At 47.8% G+C, this 17,027-nt stretch overlaps 1 protein-coding gene across 6 annotated transcripts in view; it reads right to left on the bottom strand.

Moving 5' to 3' along the window:
- MYO18B (myosin XVIIIB) overlaps positions 1–17,027 on the bottom strand; it is a 1,127,577-nt gene that overhangs the window by 988,014 nt on the left and 122,536 nt on the right. For all 6 annotated transcript variants that reach the window (XM_063913212.1, XM_063913213.1, XM_063913208.1 and 3 more), the window contains exons 2-4: positions 9,337–9,456; positions 8,856–8,996; positions 7,250–7,282 (exon numbers count right to left, since the gene is read on the bottom strand). In XM_063913212.1, coding sequence (XP_063769282.1) covers positions 7,250–7,282; positions 8,856–8,996; positions 9,337–9,375 — 213 coding nt within the window. In that variant the 5' untranslated portion in view covers positions 9,376–9,456. The remainder of the gene's footprint in view (positions 1–7,249; positions 7,283–8,855; positions 8,997–9,336; positions 9,457–17,027) is intronic.

Raw genomic sequence — 17,027 nt, forward strand, 5'->3', positions numbered from 1 at the left:
TGTTTGCATAGTTTTGTTGCACCACACCCACAGAGCTAGTTTGAGGGCTCTGCCGTTGTATTTAGTATAGGGTGTGACACTAGGGTAGAGTTAGGCCCTGCACGGCTGTTTCTCTTTGCCTCCTTACAGGGACCTGTAAGTGGAGAAGATCGGAGTGCAAGACTTGTGACGGTGAGTAGCATCCGTGTACGTTTGTCCCTTGTCTGTCCCCGAGCGCCGGAGTCGGGATTGCTCACGGACGTGAGAATCCTTTTCATCACACTATGTGCGAAAGCGCGAGTGTGTGAAATCTGGGTGGCTGAGGCTTTGTGCCGGTGATGACCATTCACCCAACCGGTGAAGGTCGCGGTCACCCCTGGGGTATCCCCTGTTCCAGGGGAAGCAGGGTCGATACCCCCTTTAATGTAAACCATTCTCTCCTCAGCTCGGTCGTCGGTCAGCTCCGAGAGGGAATCGCCGTGTCCGGATACGAGTGAAGATTTCCAGGTCCGTTGAGGGTTCCGGTACCTGAAGGTGAGAGAGAGCGGCGCCTGGTGAGTACCGAGTCTACACCTGCACGGCACCAGGCACCACAAGCACCGCAGCCGCACCCTCTCACACTTGGCGTAGTCGGCAGGATAAAAGAGACCGGATCACGGACACGATGTGGAACGCCACCAAGAAGACCTCCCTGCGGACGGCTCCGGAGAAGACTCACCCCCGGATGTGTGCGGACCAGAGCGACTGGGTGACGGTGTCTGGGGCAGACATCCTGAAGATGGTGCAGCGGTCGGTCCAGCGTGGAAAAGAAGAGCGCCGGGAGAAGGGGCGCCAGAAGGCCGCTGTGACGCCCTGCAAGAGATGTCGGCAAACAGGGCACTTTGCCAGCGAGTGCACTTGGCGAGAGACGTCCCCAAAGAAGGTGGTCCAGGAAGCGGACCGAAGACGTCAGCAGGGCCAAGTGAAGAAGGAGTCCCGATGTTTGCTCTGCGGAAACTACGGGCATGAGCACAACAGTTGTCCTTGGGATGAAGAGTTGAGCGAAGACGAGGTTGATTCCCGGTGTGAAAGCTGTGGAGATCCCCGACATCGGCTCCTGGAATGTCCATGGACGGAAGACAGGACGGACTACGAGGCCACGGTGAAGCAGATGACGGAGTCTCGTCAGCAGCTTTGGGACCGGGTGGCTGCAGAGCCTGTGTGTGCGCTCTGCGAGGCGAGAGGACATGCGCTTCCCGATTGTCCGTGGAATGAAGACCGGATGATTGCGGATGGTCGCGCCCAGAGATGGGAGGAGGAAACCAGGGAAATGGAGCGGAAGGCCTTGCTTGAAGTTAGTTCGCAGGTGCCCATTTCCTCTGAGCCGGAATCAACGGGTGAAGATTCCCCAGTGAAGGAGGTGGACCAGGAACCCGTCTTGGAGAAGGTGGCAGTGGCCCTCCCTTGTTGGAAGTGTCGGCGACCAGGACATGCGGCCAGTGAGTGCCCCTGGGAAGATGCCGCGGACCTACTCTGTCCCAGGAAAGTGACCCCAGTAAGGCAGAATCCTTTCCCGCATGAGGCGGAGGTGGACGACTGGGAGGTGAAGAGATCACGCTGCGAAGAAAAGCGTGAAGACCCAGTGACGGAGACGTCCGGAATCTCCCCGCGATGGAACCGTCCACGACCAGGACGTGCGGAACAGGTGTGTCCTGGGTACCTAGAGATGCCAGCGGAAGCAAAGGAGTACGCTGAGGAAGTAACGATGCCAGCGGAAGCGAAGGAGTACGCTGAGGAAGCAGAGGTGCCAGCGGAAGCAAAGAAGTACGCTGAGGAGGAAAGTAATACCCCAGTCCAGATATCGGAGGAGGACTCAGACTACGGTGAGCTGTCCGCCGACGAATCCCTCCCAGAACAGATGGAGGACGACTCTGGCATCGGAAGCGCCGTCGAGAGTGACTGGCAGGATCGAGTGGAGTCATGCTCCCAGTTGAATGCCCTCCGTGAAGAGGAGGAGATAGTCCTGGAGCAAGAATACCTGCCGGAAGTACAGAGTTGGACGGACGTACGGGGAGAGGATCGTGATGCTGTGGGAGGACCCGTTCCAGAGGAAGACACAGGACCTTTGGAGATGCCCCACGAGGAAATTCGACATATGATGGCTGTTGCCCGGGAGGAAATGGATGCCCCGGAGGATTCCGCTGTTGGGTGGTGGTCGGTACCACGCCCTGAAGACAGGGACAATGTCCCAGACGATCTGGAAGGCCAAGAGTGGGGGCCTGCTGTCCCCGTGGAGGAAGATTCCCCTTGGTGGCCCACGTTAAGCGACCGTGGGGAGATGCCACTTCCCCAGAGGATCCACCGATGGAGGTCAGGAGGAACGAAGAAGAGGAACCCGGAGCTGGAGGTGGAAGGATGTGGGGTCACAGCCTGTCCGGGCTGGACCCTTGAACACAACCTCGCCGGAGGGACCTCGGAGTTCCCTGACCCGCGGACAATGGACGTCGTGGAGACCTTTGTAGGGACTACAAAGGAGAAAGGGGGGGGGAATGTAGAGATGTGCCCTACGGGCACATCGGCAGCGCTGGGTGCGTGGCGGCGGCGGGTGGTGTCCGGTGCAGGGATTACCCTTTACCCTGCACCGGACCAGAGGCTGCAGAGGGGTTTGAATGTTGGCGCCCTCCGGGAGCCAATCGCGGCTCCCGGAGCGGCGGCCAATCAGGGAGAGACGCGGCGAGCCAATCGGCGCTCGCCGCGTCATAGGCCCCGCCCCCGGCGTCTGACGTCAGACGCCGGGCGGGACCGAGAAGGGAGACCGCGCGCGCGGAAGAGCGCGAAGAGGAAAGAAGACGCCGCGCGGAGGAGAGAAGAAGAGCCGGACGGGGAGCCAAGACGGCGTGGACGAAGAAGACGGCGGCCGTGGGGAGAAGAGCTCCGGTGGCCGCTGAAGAGGCCGGAAGACGTCGGCCTGCAGGAGGAAGATGTCCAGCGGCGGCTGGACGCGGAGGAGAGACGGCGGCGCCGCTGGCCAGGACGGGTCAGCGGCAGAAGAGAGTGCCGGAGACCCCGTGGATCAGGTGAGGCCTCGGTGAGGCAACCTTCACCCCCTCCCCTCTTCCTCCCTCGACCACCAGGGACGGGCGTTAGGCCCGAGGGGCAAATCAGGCAATAGGCCTGTGGGCAATAGAGGGCATTAGGCCCTAGTGTATTTTGGCCAATTAGGGAGTATCAAGGTGACCCTGGGCACAAGGCCCAGGTCACCCAACGTGCAGCAAGTTAGGCGGGCGCTAGGCCCGTGGGCGAAGTCAGGCCTCCGGCCTGAGCGCAGTCAGGGGGCGCTAGGCCCAGCGAGTAAGTACCCCCCCCCCAAGGTGAATAAAGGTGGCACTAGGCTCGGGCCACCCGGAGGTGTTTAGGTGGGCAGGCCGTGTGGCACCCACCCCCTTCCAGCGGCAGGTAGGGATTTAAAGGGACAACACCGTGTGATCTTGCATTCTGATATTGTGATGTATGTTGTTACCGTGCAGGGCAAATTGTCTGTGTTTGCATAGTTTTGTTGCACCACACCCACAGAGCTCGTTTGAGGGCTCTGCCGTTGTATTTAGTATAGGGTGTGACACTAGGGTAGAGTTAGGCCCTGCACGGCTGTTTCTCTTTGCCTCCTTACAGGGACCTGTAAGTGGAGAAGATCGGAGTGCAAGACTTGTGACGGTGAGTAGCATCCGTGTACGTTTGTCCCTTGTCTGTCCCCGAGCGCCGGAGTCGGGATTGCTCACGGACGTGAGAATCCTTTTCATCACACTACGTGCGAAAGTGCGAGTGTGTGAAATCTGGGTGGCTGAGGCTTTGTGCCGGTGATGACCATTCACCCAACCGGTGAAGGTCGCGGTCACCCCTGGGGTATCCCCTGTTCCAGTGGAAGCAGGGTCGATACCCCCTTTAATGTAAACCATTCTCTCCTCAGCTCGGTCGTCGGTCAGCTCCGAGAGGGAATCGCCGTGTCCGGATCCGAGTGAAGATTTCCAGGTCCGTTGGGGGTTCCGGTACCTGAAGGTGAGAGAGAGCGGCGCCTGGTGAGTACCGAGTCTACACCTGCACGGCAGCAGGCACCACAAGCACCGCAGCCGCACCCTCTCACATATACACACACACTCACACATTTAGTAATACAACAAGCAAAATATGCCATTTTCATACTTAAAGTGTCCAGTATTTCAGCAATGCTGATCAGCTGTACATGCATAGAATACATTAATGACTACCTTTCTTGTCAAAAACAGTGTACGGTGATCATTTAGCATCAGTTGATTGAACGTAAGAGTGGCACATTAAAGGGAAAAGCACAAATGAAGCTTGGAACAAGAATGAGCAGTTCCAAAGTCTAAACAAGCAGCAGATTCTCATGATCTATAGATAAATACCACACCCTCCAACTGTATTGTTTTGGCCGATACTGAACCCCTTTTTTTGTGGTCTGTACCGACCAAACAGGGGCCGTGCCATTTCTACTTGATCAGGTGCAGTGTCGGGATTCTATAGTAGCTCTGTGGGGACACAGAATTCCGCAGTGCTACTCAGTGGCAGGCGACTCCCTCCGTGGTTCTCTGAAGTTAACCTGTCAGCACCGGCTGCCCCCAGGAATAGCTTTAAACAATCAGTGCTGGCCACGCCCCTTTTTCCTCAAGTGTAACGTTTATAAAGAGGGAAATGCTGGAGGGTAGGAAATACATGTCAGAGTATGGATGCTGCTTGTATTGTCCAAGCCCCATCATTCCCACCGTGGGGTTCAGAGTATATTACTCTTTGTTTACGTCAATGATCCCTATTTGTTTTGTTCCATTTGTGCTCCTTTCACCAACGGGTGAATAAAGTGTATGCAAGTGTATGCAAGATAACTGAATGTGTGCATGTGGGGTGGCACTCGATATTCCAGCTGTCGGGGTACCGGTGGTCAGCATACCAGGGCTGGTGTCCACGACACCCCTGGAGGGAGAATAAATAATGTGTCATGCATAGCGCACCACCGTGCCCGCAAGGGGCTCTTTTGCGCTCACCCCTCTGTCGGCATACCGCAAGTATGCTGGGCACAGGGATCCCCATAGCTGGTCAAGCATAGTAGACCCGTGCATGTGTATGTCTTTAATAATACGAAGTGCTTGAGCCCTAGTAGGATATGTAGGGCCTACCAGTAATGAACTCATTTTATAATATTAAACCTTTAAGCTGCTACTGAATAGTGATAATATCTCACCACTTCATCTTAGTGATAAGTATTTAATTGTTCCTCACATTAGACCTTGTTTCTGCATTGGCCACTTAAGTAATCACAAGCATTAGACTGTGGTGCATTGTACTTGTTTTACAGTACACTCATAATTATGGAGTTGCTTATACCCATTAAACATGTTACCCTATATTATTGGAAAAGTGAGTAACTGCGATTTTTTTACAGTGAAAATGGATTGCGGGTAATTAAATTCCGCCCCTATGATAGATAGAAAGATATATATATATTTTAGCTTCGCTACGGAATGTAAAGAATAACGCCAATCTTTGTCAGGCCACACCTCTGGGCTTTCCTGGATTGATGCTGTCAAAATGCTGGTGCTGGGGAGAATAATCCGCTGTACATGCTGGGACAACAGGCCAAGCTCCGCCCGCTGTATGTTAAATATATAAGGTTTGCAGGCTGACTCTATGTCAAAGGGCCCTAGGTCTCCTTGCTTTGCTTTAACACTAAAGTATGCCTTTGCCCCCACCCATGTGTGCATCTGCCCTTACCCGTAGGTGCCTCTGCCCCTACCCGTATGCCTATGCCTCTACCCATGTGTGCCTCTGCCCCTACCTGGGTGTGCCTCTATCCTTACTTGTGGGTGCCTCTGCCCCTACCCATGTGTGCCTCTGCCCCTATCTGTGGGTGCCTCTGCCCCTACCCGTGGGTGCCTCTATCCTTACCTGTGGGTGCCTCTGCCCCTACCCATGTGTGCCTCTGACCCTACCCATGTGTGCCTCTGCCCCTACCCGTGGGTGCCTCTATCCTTACCTGTGGGTGTCTCTGCCCCTACCCATGTGTGCCTCTGCCCTTACACGTGGGCACCTCTGCCCCTATCCATGTGTGCCTCTGCCCCTACCCATGGGTGCCTGTGCCCATACACGTGGGTGCTTCTGCTCCTACCCATGTGCGCTTCTGTGTAAATTGCTCCAGCCGAAAACTATAGATTTTTACAAGTCACCCCCTCCCCACCCCCACCCCTAGATTGTAAGACAAATGTGTACTAAGTTTGGTGTAAATTGCTCCAGGCATTCCAGAGTTATGCACAAAAACTATGGATTTTTACAAGTAACCCCATTCCCACCCCCACCCCTAGGGGTGCTAGGGGTTTCTTACCCCCACAGTATTTCTTTCCAGAGTGTAAGTCATATGTGTACCAAGTTTGGTGTAAATTTATCCAGGCATTCCAGAGTTATGGCCGAAAATTATGCATTTTTATATGTCACCCACCACCCACCCCTACCCCTATTGGTGCTGGGGCTGTTTTACCCCCACAGTAATACCCCTTTTCCACTAGCTTTAAAAACACGGGTAAATGCGCGGGGATGCGCATTTACCCATGTTTTATTCTAGTGGAAAAGGGTCCCCCTGCAAATTCAGGTAGCTTGCCGGGTTGAACACGTGTTCAACCTGGTAAGCTGTGTAGTGTGAACGGGAGCCGTGTTGATGCGACACGGCTCCCGTTCACAGTGAATGGAAGGGCGGCGCTGGGAGATCATGTGATCTCCCAGCGCCGCCCCTGCCGCGTCAGCAGCAGCGTCACCAACCCGGCAATATGCCGGGTTGGTGAGCGCTGTGGGAAAGGGGGCTGTAGCACGGGTCGCAGCCATGTCAAGCACCCGGCTGCGACCTGTGCTACAGATGGAAAAGGGGTATAATTCTTTCCAGATTGTAAGTCATATGTGTACCAAGTTTGATGTAAATTGCTCCAGGCATTCCAGAGTTATGCTGGAAAATACATATACACATACACACACACACACACAAACATACAGTACGCCCATTTTCATATATATATAAATTATATATAGATACCAACCAAGTACCCGTGCCAGCGGTATGGGTCATTTAAGGATGCTTGGAGCACTGACAATTCTGAGTGCTAGTAAAACACAGAGACCTATATGCGATACTAACCTGTTTATCACATGTGTTATTTATCCATATGTTATTTTAAATCCTTCATTCATTTCACGCATATAGCTGATAAGATATACATGACCTTCATTGCTCACTTACCTTTATACCATCTGGTGGCTGTTCTTGTTTCACCTAGAAGAAAACAGCAGTCTTTATGAAAATCATATTTAAAGACTAAAATCTAAAGATCAGAAATATAATTGGTGCCTTGGCGTGAACACTGTTCTGTAGCTAGTAGACTGACTACAAGTTAGATAGATAGTAATGCTGAAACAGTGCACACAAGTGATTGCTAAAACAATACCAAGTCTCCCATCCCTTCTCCTTTCCTGTAGGTGACAATATGGGAAGCAGAGAATTTTTCCCTACAGTGGCTCAAACTGTATGGATTACATCAGACTGATAGCAACTGATCAATATCAATGTTAGTTCATTTACTTAGTCCCGCTGTCCATTACAAGTCATGGCTAAGCTTGCTTGAAAACCGCTGGTATTAAACTCAATGCTCACTAATACCACATCATGAGTTACATTATCACAAGGCTATCACTTGCTTATTTATCTACCACAACAAGTGATGACAGGCAGCAAACAATGAAAAATCAGAGTCACACCCATCCTGTAGTAAGAGAACTGTATTTAGCAATACAGTAGAAGTTAGGGTGACAAAAATGTTTGAAATGTCTATTGTAACATTTGAATTAATCAATAAATCAACTTGATATAACATTCCGTAGCACTATTATAAAATGTCCCACTTCCCCCAACAACCTCCATGGTGGTGTGAAGATACCAGGTTCCAAATCACTCAAGCTTGGTAGTAGATGAAAAACCAACGTGGTTTATTGACAGAATCGGTTATAACACAGCTCAGCACACTTCTGTAATCCAATTCTACACGACAATTCCCTCCTGGAACTCCTGACAGAACATTACTTCTTAGCCAGTGTCCTGCCACTCTCTGCCCCTTGCAAAAGCTCACCATCTCTCTGTCCCCTTGTTACACCCTCCCCCGTCTATGCATCACACAAGCAGGTCAGTGAGGGTGTCACAGAGGATGGAGACAAGGTGTCTGGGTTCCTGCACACAATGGGGTGTACATGATCAGATTATCTGCAGGCCCAGACATAACCTGTTTACTGTTTACCCTGCTCCTCTTGCTCACATCTGATTTTACAGCTAGGGGACTTAAATGACAATGGACTGATTTAAATATATTTAACAACTCTGGCATCCACTTATCCTGTTAACAGTTACATTGAACACAGTATAACTAAATAAACTACATATTCCAAATATAGCAGATAAACATAAGTGTACACTTGTAACAATAACATCATACAATATAATACAATATTGCCTAATATATAGCCAAATACAGATTAGCAATTAGTGTAGTCCATGGGCAGGACCAGGGCTAGGAAAGTAACTGCGTGTCTTTTACCACTGTGCAACACAACGCGCCGGCTGTGTTGTCACAGGTGGTACATTAGTAATAAGTCTTTAGATCAGTAAATAAAACAGACAAAATGGTGCATTATGGGTAGTAAAAAGCAGGTCACATTTACCAAGAACATTGCTTATTAAATATAAATGATCAGAGGTGTGAAAATGGAACTATTAGAAGTAATGTAAGCTGTGGTCCATGCAGCCGCTTTTACCCTGAGAAGCTTCCAGCCTGGTAGTAAGGATGTACAGTACTTACTATCTTTTCCTTCACTTCTTTTTCTTTCTGCTTTGCTTCTTTTTCAGTTTCTCGAACAAGCTGTTTAATGAAGCCACCAGGAATTGCTGAAAATATTGGTGGAGGAGAAGTAGCTGTTGGCGCCTTGTCTTCTTCCCTGATCTATTTGTTCATAAAACACAACACATTAGATGCTTGTCTCAGTTTTTAATTGCATGCAATTTCTATTCTATGGCCTTTATGTATGCACACTGCCCCAAGTTAGTAAGAGAGTGATTGAGGATGCAATGCCCACAACATGTACCCTGAAACTAATTTTCAGGGCCTGAGCACAATTCTGGGGTAGGGGTTATGAGAAAGATAGCAAAGGATGAATTGTTTTGCAGTAAGACTACATGGCAAGTGATGTAAAGTGCTGATGCATTACAACGATGATGGGCCATCTGGCTGTGTCTGCATGCAGATGTGAATAAGCAGATTGTGCTGGAGAAGTGAGACTTTCCTTCTGTTCCCATAGTGCTAGGCGTGAGGAGATAGCCATGCTGTTACAGTGTCTGGAGGTGGCTTGTTGCTTCAGGAGTGACACACGCAGGAGGAGTGATACATTGGCTTTCAATCAGTACTGGGTAGACAGATGAGGTGATATGGAGGGAAACAAGAAAAGAGAAATGCGTAATTAGTAAACTGAAGACTGCGGATGTATATATTATTACTGTGTATACAATTATTTCTCAGGTTTACAAAAGTAGAAAATATAGATATATATAATCCATCTGATAATGGCCTTATTGAAAAAAAGACAGGCTGGTTATCAGGGATGTTGAAAAATATGATCAGAATCCACCCTGCATATGGCCATCTTTCTATCCATATTTCAGTCATACACAATACAAACTGCAAGTACCAGCAGAGCGAGTACCGGCAAGGTGGATGAAGGAGGTGTAGGCATGGGAACAAAGGTAATCCGGGCACTGTTCAGTTTAAAATGAGGCCTACTAGTTTCTACCACACTAACAATCCCAGTGACCCAGCCACCCAGGGGCAGAACTAGCTGCGGTGCATTGTACCAGGGCCCACCGCTATTAAAGGGCCCGTAGCCGGCAGCTTTATAATGAGTCAAACTGACTGACTGACTGACGCCGCTGCACCCGCTTAGTAGATGGAAGATGCTAGATCCAAGTTGGCTAAAGGACCCCTGATGTCAGAGGGAGGAGCAAGGTCGAAGGGATAGCACTTTCACTATCCAAGTCAACAACTACTCCCTTTAGTAACCTGGTGGCGAGCCCACGAGGGTACATTTTGGGTCCCATGTTCTGACCTTGCTCCTCCCCCCTTTTGTTGCAGGTCACGGGGTGGTTATGTCACAGATCCTTTAGCCAACTTGGATTTAGCCATAGCCCTCCATGGACCCTGGTCAGAAGGACCCTGAAGACGCATTTAAAGTTCTCCACCTCTCTGTCACCTGAGTGATGGTGGCAGTCTGGACCATGACTCATCAGGCAGCCCAGCGCTCAACCTCTCCAGTCCCCAGTGCATAAGGCATCATTCAGCGGCACAGTCTCCGCAGAATGGTGACACAGGCAGTAGCATAGCAGTCAGATTCAGAGGAGCCAGCTGCCAGCAAGCAGGACTTTCTCTGAGTCTGTGAAGAAGACAGCTCTGGGCATCTTTCCCTTTGTGGCTGGTGTTGTTGTAGGTAAGAGCGGTATGGAGAAAGTGTGTGTGTGTGGGGGGGGGGGGGGTACATTGTGGACTGTGGGAGTACTGTGGGGGAGGCAGTGCCGCTGGGCTCCTGCCTGCAATGCAATGCCAGCCCCTCTCCCTGTCTCCCGCTGTAACAAACTGCCTTTTCCCTGTTACACCCTGCCTCTCCCTGCCACCTTCCCCATCTCATCCTCTACCTCTCCATCACCCACTGACTCCCCAGTCACTAACTGCTTCTGCGTCACCCACTGCTTCTCCCCAGTCGCCTGCTGCCTTTCCCTATGGGTCGGAGGAGTGGGGCCCGGAGCATATTTTTGCACCTGGGCCTTCCACTTAGCCCCAAATGTCATCAAATATTGTTACGCATACAATCCTTATACGTGGACATGGTGAGCATTGTGTGTGACTTTTCGCTGATTAGATAAACTGGAAATTACTTGTCATATTGAAGTTAAAAACATTCTCTGCTATCACATATCATATGTAACAGCTCTGTGCAGTCTATAATGTCTATTTGTTCTTTCCTTTTGTCATTTCACTAATGTACAGTCTACCATTTGTACTAGTCAGGATCAAACAGGAGGCATTCAATTTGCTACCTGTCGGGATACCGGCTGTCAGGTTACCAACGCCGGAATCCCGACACCCGGCGGGATCAAATAGTATAATGTGACTGGATAACCTTTCACCATCTAGCAATGCTAGACATTACAAACAAATCCCTAAACATGCTGTTCTGGGAACCAATTTCCGGCTGTAGTCTGGTTCCCCAAACGTGTTGGTTCCCAGCATACAGTATTGTATATCTTACAATCAAGGGAAGCCAAAAACAAATCGTGTGCCCTACTTGGAGCTCAGGCGCAAAGGCTGTTTACCTCTCCTCTAAATTACATGAATGTCTGCTCAGTGAGACTCATTCATGTGCGATTTTTCTTGCTGCTGCTGTTGATATCTTTTGCCATATGCAATTGCGATCATATGCTAGCCTGAGCATAGAGACGCCCACTGCTATCACATAATTTCCATCTGACAGTGTGAAATTGCTTATACATCGGTACCATCGTCCCAAATCCAGGCATGTCAGAGAGTCTTGAGTGCCTCTGAAGATGAACAGACTGAGCTGCTCTCTTGGGCTCTCCAGTAGCAAGTAAGATCACAAGTGTTAATTTATGCACACCTAGAAAATGGTGTCTGAGCGGTCATGACACACCTGCGTTTACCTGACCACTCCCAAACACTTCATTCCTGTCACTATCTTTGCAACTAATTCCTTGGTGCAATCACAATTCACTCGCTGCGCATGCACACTGCGGCTCAGATGCATGTGCAGTAAGAAAACAACAATCGATGTGCGTACAATAGCCAATTTGTGACCAAACTCGAATGAGCCTCAATGTGTACTCAGGAAAGCAGACAAAAAAAATCTAAGAAGTCATCAAGTTAGGCATATGGCATATTTATCAATCTTTTTTTTTCTACTAAAATAATGTGATAATGTATCAAAGGGTTCTTCAGCTGGCGTTATGCAGGCTTCCCCTTGTTTCACCTACTCCTGCTATTCCTACATGCTGACAGGCAGAACAGGGCATTGTCAAAGTCGAAAAATATTGTTATACATATCCTTTGTTCTAACCCCTCATGCACATGCACGCTGCTCGTGCACCTGGTCCCCCATGCGTACACATATCCGCAAGTTGCGTAAGAGACGCTCCGGCGACTCGTGCGCATGATATGTGTATTTACGGCGGAGTTTGTGAGCATGTAGCGTGCTATTAGAATATAGCATATTTAACCCAATTAGTGCATTTTGTAGATGTAGTTCCCCTAGACCATGACAGCGAGTGATATTAGTTTAAACAGTTCCTGGACAGAGAGATTCATCTTTGCATGATAGGAAGGGTCAGATAAAGGTTGGTAGGTGATGTCTAGTATCCAGCTGTAGGGTATTTTAAGGGTAACATTCCGGTGTTAGTTAGGAAAGGATCGCTAGCTACTGCGTATAGTTATGTACAGAAGTAGAATATGAACATTAACTGTGTTTACATTATATTAAGTATGAAGGGGGGAATCCAGAGGAGGCCACCCACAAGAGCAGCTGAGAAAGACATAGCCCACCTTTTCAAATCAACCTATGACCTCTCCCGTAATGAAAGGGTACATCTCTGTGTCCAATAGACAAAGGGATTACAGTGACCATTGTATTGTTTTGGATGAAGTGAATAAATAGAGCTTGCAGCAGGCTTGGTCACACAAGACTCTGAAGGCTTTCTACCTGATAGCTGAGGACTGGTCCAGGACGTGCTTGCGAACGATTCCCCACGTATGTATATTCTCTGTAGCCATTATTCTCTGTTATTCTGTTTAGATTTCCTTGTTAGCCTGTAGTGTATAACTTGTATCTGTTTACCCCTTTTCTCTGAATAATCCACTGCGGTGTTAGAGCCCAGTGGTTTACCACAAACAATGTTGTGTTTTCACTTTCCTGCCTGGGCTTTTAAAGTAGATTAACCTGTTTAACCTGTTTTAGATTAACCTGCATTGTTAAGGTGTATGCACTGCGGATACTTTGTATCGCCAGTGCTATTTAAGGTTTAAAGTATAAGCATATCATTACATTGTTTCATTAATAAGGTTTACAGTATTTCAATCCGTGTGTGTACATGCCGCGTGTGCGTCGCGCCCAAGGCACAGCGTCTGATACGCTAAGTGCGTATCCATACGGTACTCAGTACGCAAATAGCGTACTTAGTCCGTAGTGTGTGTAAAAAGTCTAGCGGCCATAGCGGCTCCACGGTAACAGTGTATAGCTTTATGTTTTAAGATAATATTTGACATTATCAATTGGGGGCTACGTCCTGGTTTTCCTCATACCCACAGCCTAGCAGGTTAAAGCAGACTCTATCTATCAGCAAACGGGCGGACAGGTATCCTACGTAAGTTTTTTTTTGGCTGTAGAATACACTGGTAAACCCTATTTCATTGCTGATAAGATGGTGTCTGCTCTGCAAGGTTTGTTGGGATGCTGGTGGGAACCGGAAGGTAAGAACGCAAAGCTATTTTAAAATCTGTAAATTTCTGTTTTGCGCCAAATGCGCACACAATACAAGCAAACACCTGTACTCTGCATATCTGATCATATTGTTGCAAAACAAGGTAAAATAACTTCAGGGGCTTGCATGGTGTGTGATTTCTTAGTGACAAAGGAAGCCGCATGGTTTGTCCTCCATTTTGCACTAACCACATGGCCTGTCCACCATTTTGTGTAACCCTCATGGATGTGGAAGGGGGAGGAGCAGCGGCCATTTTGAGAAGGTCATTTTTTCTAAATGGCTGATTTTCACTGCCCGGAATAATCAGCCATCCTTGGTCAAAAAGAAATCACCATTTATGAGTTACCAATGCATTTATTTAACCCATGCCATAGTCAATTACAAATAGATTCAGATGGGGCTTAATAAAAGTTAATAGTAAGATGAATACGTGATGTAAGAACCACATACAGATATAAACAAAGTTTTTTTTCTTTACCTCTAGGATTCAGTTAACTCTGCTTGTTGTAAGATAGCCATTGAAATGCAAATTAACCTGTGTAACTGCTTTTTCCTAGCAGTGAAAAACCACCTTCACAGACAGTCAAAAGCACACAGCATTCATATGCAAATTAGAAGCACTTAATGGGTAAATGGGTCTCAGGAGACCAGTGAATGTGAAAACATAGTTGAGGACGGGTGCATCCAGAGATGTCAGTCCAGCCTTAATATCAACATGGACCGTCATCCATTGAGTGACTATCACTCATTAGTGGGTAAGGTTTTATACCAAACAGAATGCTGGGTGTGCTCACAAGTACCTCAAGGTCAGAGCAAGTCAGGATTAGTACCGTACCCTTTAACACTAGATGAGGTACTTGAATTAAGGGGAGGGAGACCGGAGGACAAGAAATTTTATATTTCTAGGCCACCTAGTTTGAAGCTCCACCAATATCATGTGGATAGGTCCTTAATATGTTTCAACATTTCCAATCCCCGAAAGCCGGGAAATTGGGAAGTGACATGGAATAACCAAACCATGGCATTTTCACACAGAGCCGATAGAATGCCCGTAGACTCAGAACTTATACGCCAAATAGCCGACGGTGGGAGGTATTTTCAGTACAGGTACACTCTAGGAAGTAGGACCATGCGGGTTGGAGAAGTATCTCCAGGGTACTGTGCGCATATCTTACAGCCTGATACGTGTACTGTACAGATGAGAGAGTTAGGGATAGGATTTTTCACCTGGAAGGTTTGCAATATGGTAATGTCATATTCTGTCCCATATGTTCTCCCCGATGATGCATATTTCATATGCGGGAGGAAGGCGTATAAGTGGCTTGCCCCAAACTCAGAGGGATTGTGTTACATTGGAAGAGTGTTGCAAGAAGTAATGACCATTACCCATAATAAGATGAAAGACGTTCACCGCAATGCTCAAGCTCCTTACACTCACACTCACTATGAACACATCGTTAAGAGACACCTTATAGATAGAACAGAGCACGCAGCCTCTGATTTGATTTACGAATCCACCGGGATTCAATTCCTACTCGCGTTAGATATCACCCATACCGCCAGAGGAATTAAAAATTTTAGGTATATTAATGCGCTAGCGAACCTGATAGACAATATCACCGAGATGTATGATGACACCTTCAGGTATACTGGGAGGGAATTGCAAGCTTACAAAACGGAACTGATCCAGCACAGGATGGTTCTCAATTACATCACAGCGGTGACAGGCGGGTAATGTATCACCCTAGCAACTCAGTATGGTGTGAAGTGCTGCACGTATATTACAAACAGCACTGATGACCCAACCGAGGTCATAGATCAAAAGATGGACGATATCTTGCAATTGAAGTGGGAGTTCCGAAGGAGACACCACCTTACCCTTACTGCTGTGAGTAATGAACTGACCGGCTGGTTTTCATGGTTGAACCCACGCAATTGGTTCTCAGGTTTAGGAGAATGGGCTCAAAATGTTATCGTGAATGTAGGAAAATTTCTCCCTTGTATCCTGGGAGTTGTCATAATGATTGGTTTGATATTTAGATGTGTTCGGATTTTAATGCGGTGCAAGCGCAGTACCAAAGTGATGAGTTTGAGGAGCGAGGGCATTGTTACCCAAACCTATTTAATTTATGACCCATCAATTGAGTCAATGTTGTTATAAAACGTGATTCCACGGTCCGTTTCTTTCACCCGTTTCTCCTTTGTTTTTCTCCCAAGCTAAAATACATCCATTCGGAAGAAGACTACAGACTTTGATGGACATTTCTACAGACTTCGATGGACATTCTAAAAGACTTTGATAGACACTTTAGAGACTTTAAAGACTTTTTATGGACACTTGAAAGACTTTGATTATCACCCACAGCAAGGATACATCCATCCGGACAAGACTTCAACAGACACCCAAGGACAATTGCACACATTATTATGTGAATGTATTTGTGACATGTTTCTTATCTTCATCTCTACAATCTTCAGGTAGTGACACACATAGTCGACAGGTGATATAGGTACATATATTAGCACTCACATGTTTTTCCCCCTGCATGTATCATCAACTAAATGTGCACCCCATTTTTTGGAACAAGAAGCCGAAAAGAGCTCGGTAGTGTTTGTTGGCCCACTTACAGACCCTTAATACGGGATAAGAAGGATTTAATGTATACTTCGCAATACCTCGAAGCTTATCTAGAACATGTACGGCACGATGATACATGCCCCTCAGACATGAATTTCATACATACATGCTTTTACTATCCCACTAGGTCATACATTTCCCGCCTACTCCTCTCCTCCCTCCACCCAATCATTTATAGGTATTTCATTGTATTGTATATTTTTCTGCTTAATTGTTTAGATAGTGGCAGTTATTGTTGACTGCCAAAGGGTCGACTGTCAAAGTCGAAAAATATTGTTATACATATCCTTTGTTCTAACCCCTCATGCACATGCACGCTGCTCGTGCACCTGGTCCCCCGTGCGTACACATATCCGCAAGTTGCGTAAGAGACGCTCTGGCGACTCGTGCGCATGATATGTGTATTTACGGCGGAGTTTGTGAGCATGTAGCGTGCTATTAGAATATAGCATATTTAACCCAATTAGTGCATTTTGTAGATGTAGTTCCCCTAGACCATGACAGCGAGTAATATTAGTTTAAACAGTTCCTGGACAGAGAGATTCGTCTTTGCATGATAGGAAGGGTCAGATAAAGGTTGGTAGGTGATGTCTAGTATCCAGCTGTAGGGTATTTTAAGGGTAACATTCCGGTGTTAGTTAGGAAAGGATCGCTTGCTACTGCGTATAGTTATGTACAGAAGTAGAATATGAACATTAACTGTGTTTACATTATATTAAGTATGCGGGGGGAATCCAGAGGAGGCCACCCACAAGAGCAGCTGAGAAAGACATAGCCCACCTTTTCAAATCAACCTATGAC

Source organism: Pseudophryne corroboree, chromosome 1 (genome assembly GCF_028390025.1).
Source record: "Pseudophryne corroboree isolate aPseCor3 chromosome 1, aPseCor3.hap2, whole genome shotgun sequence".
Lineage (NCBI taxonomy): Eukaryota > Metazoa > Chordata > Amphibia > Anura > Myobatrachidae > Pseudophryne > Pseudophryne corroboree.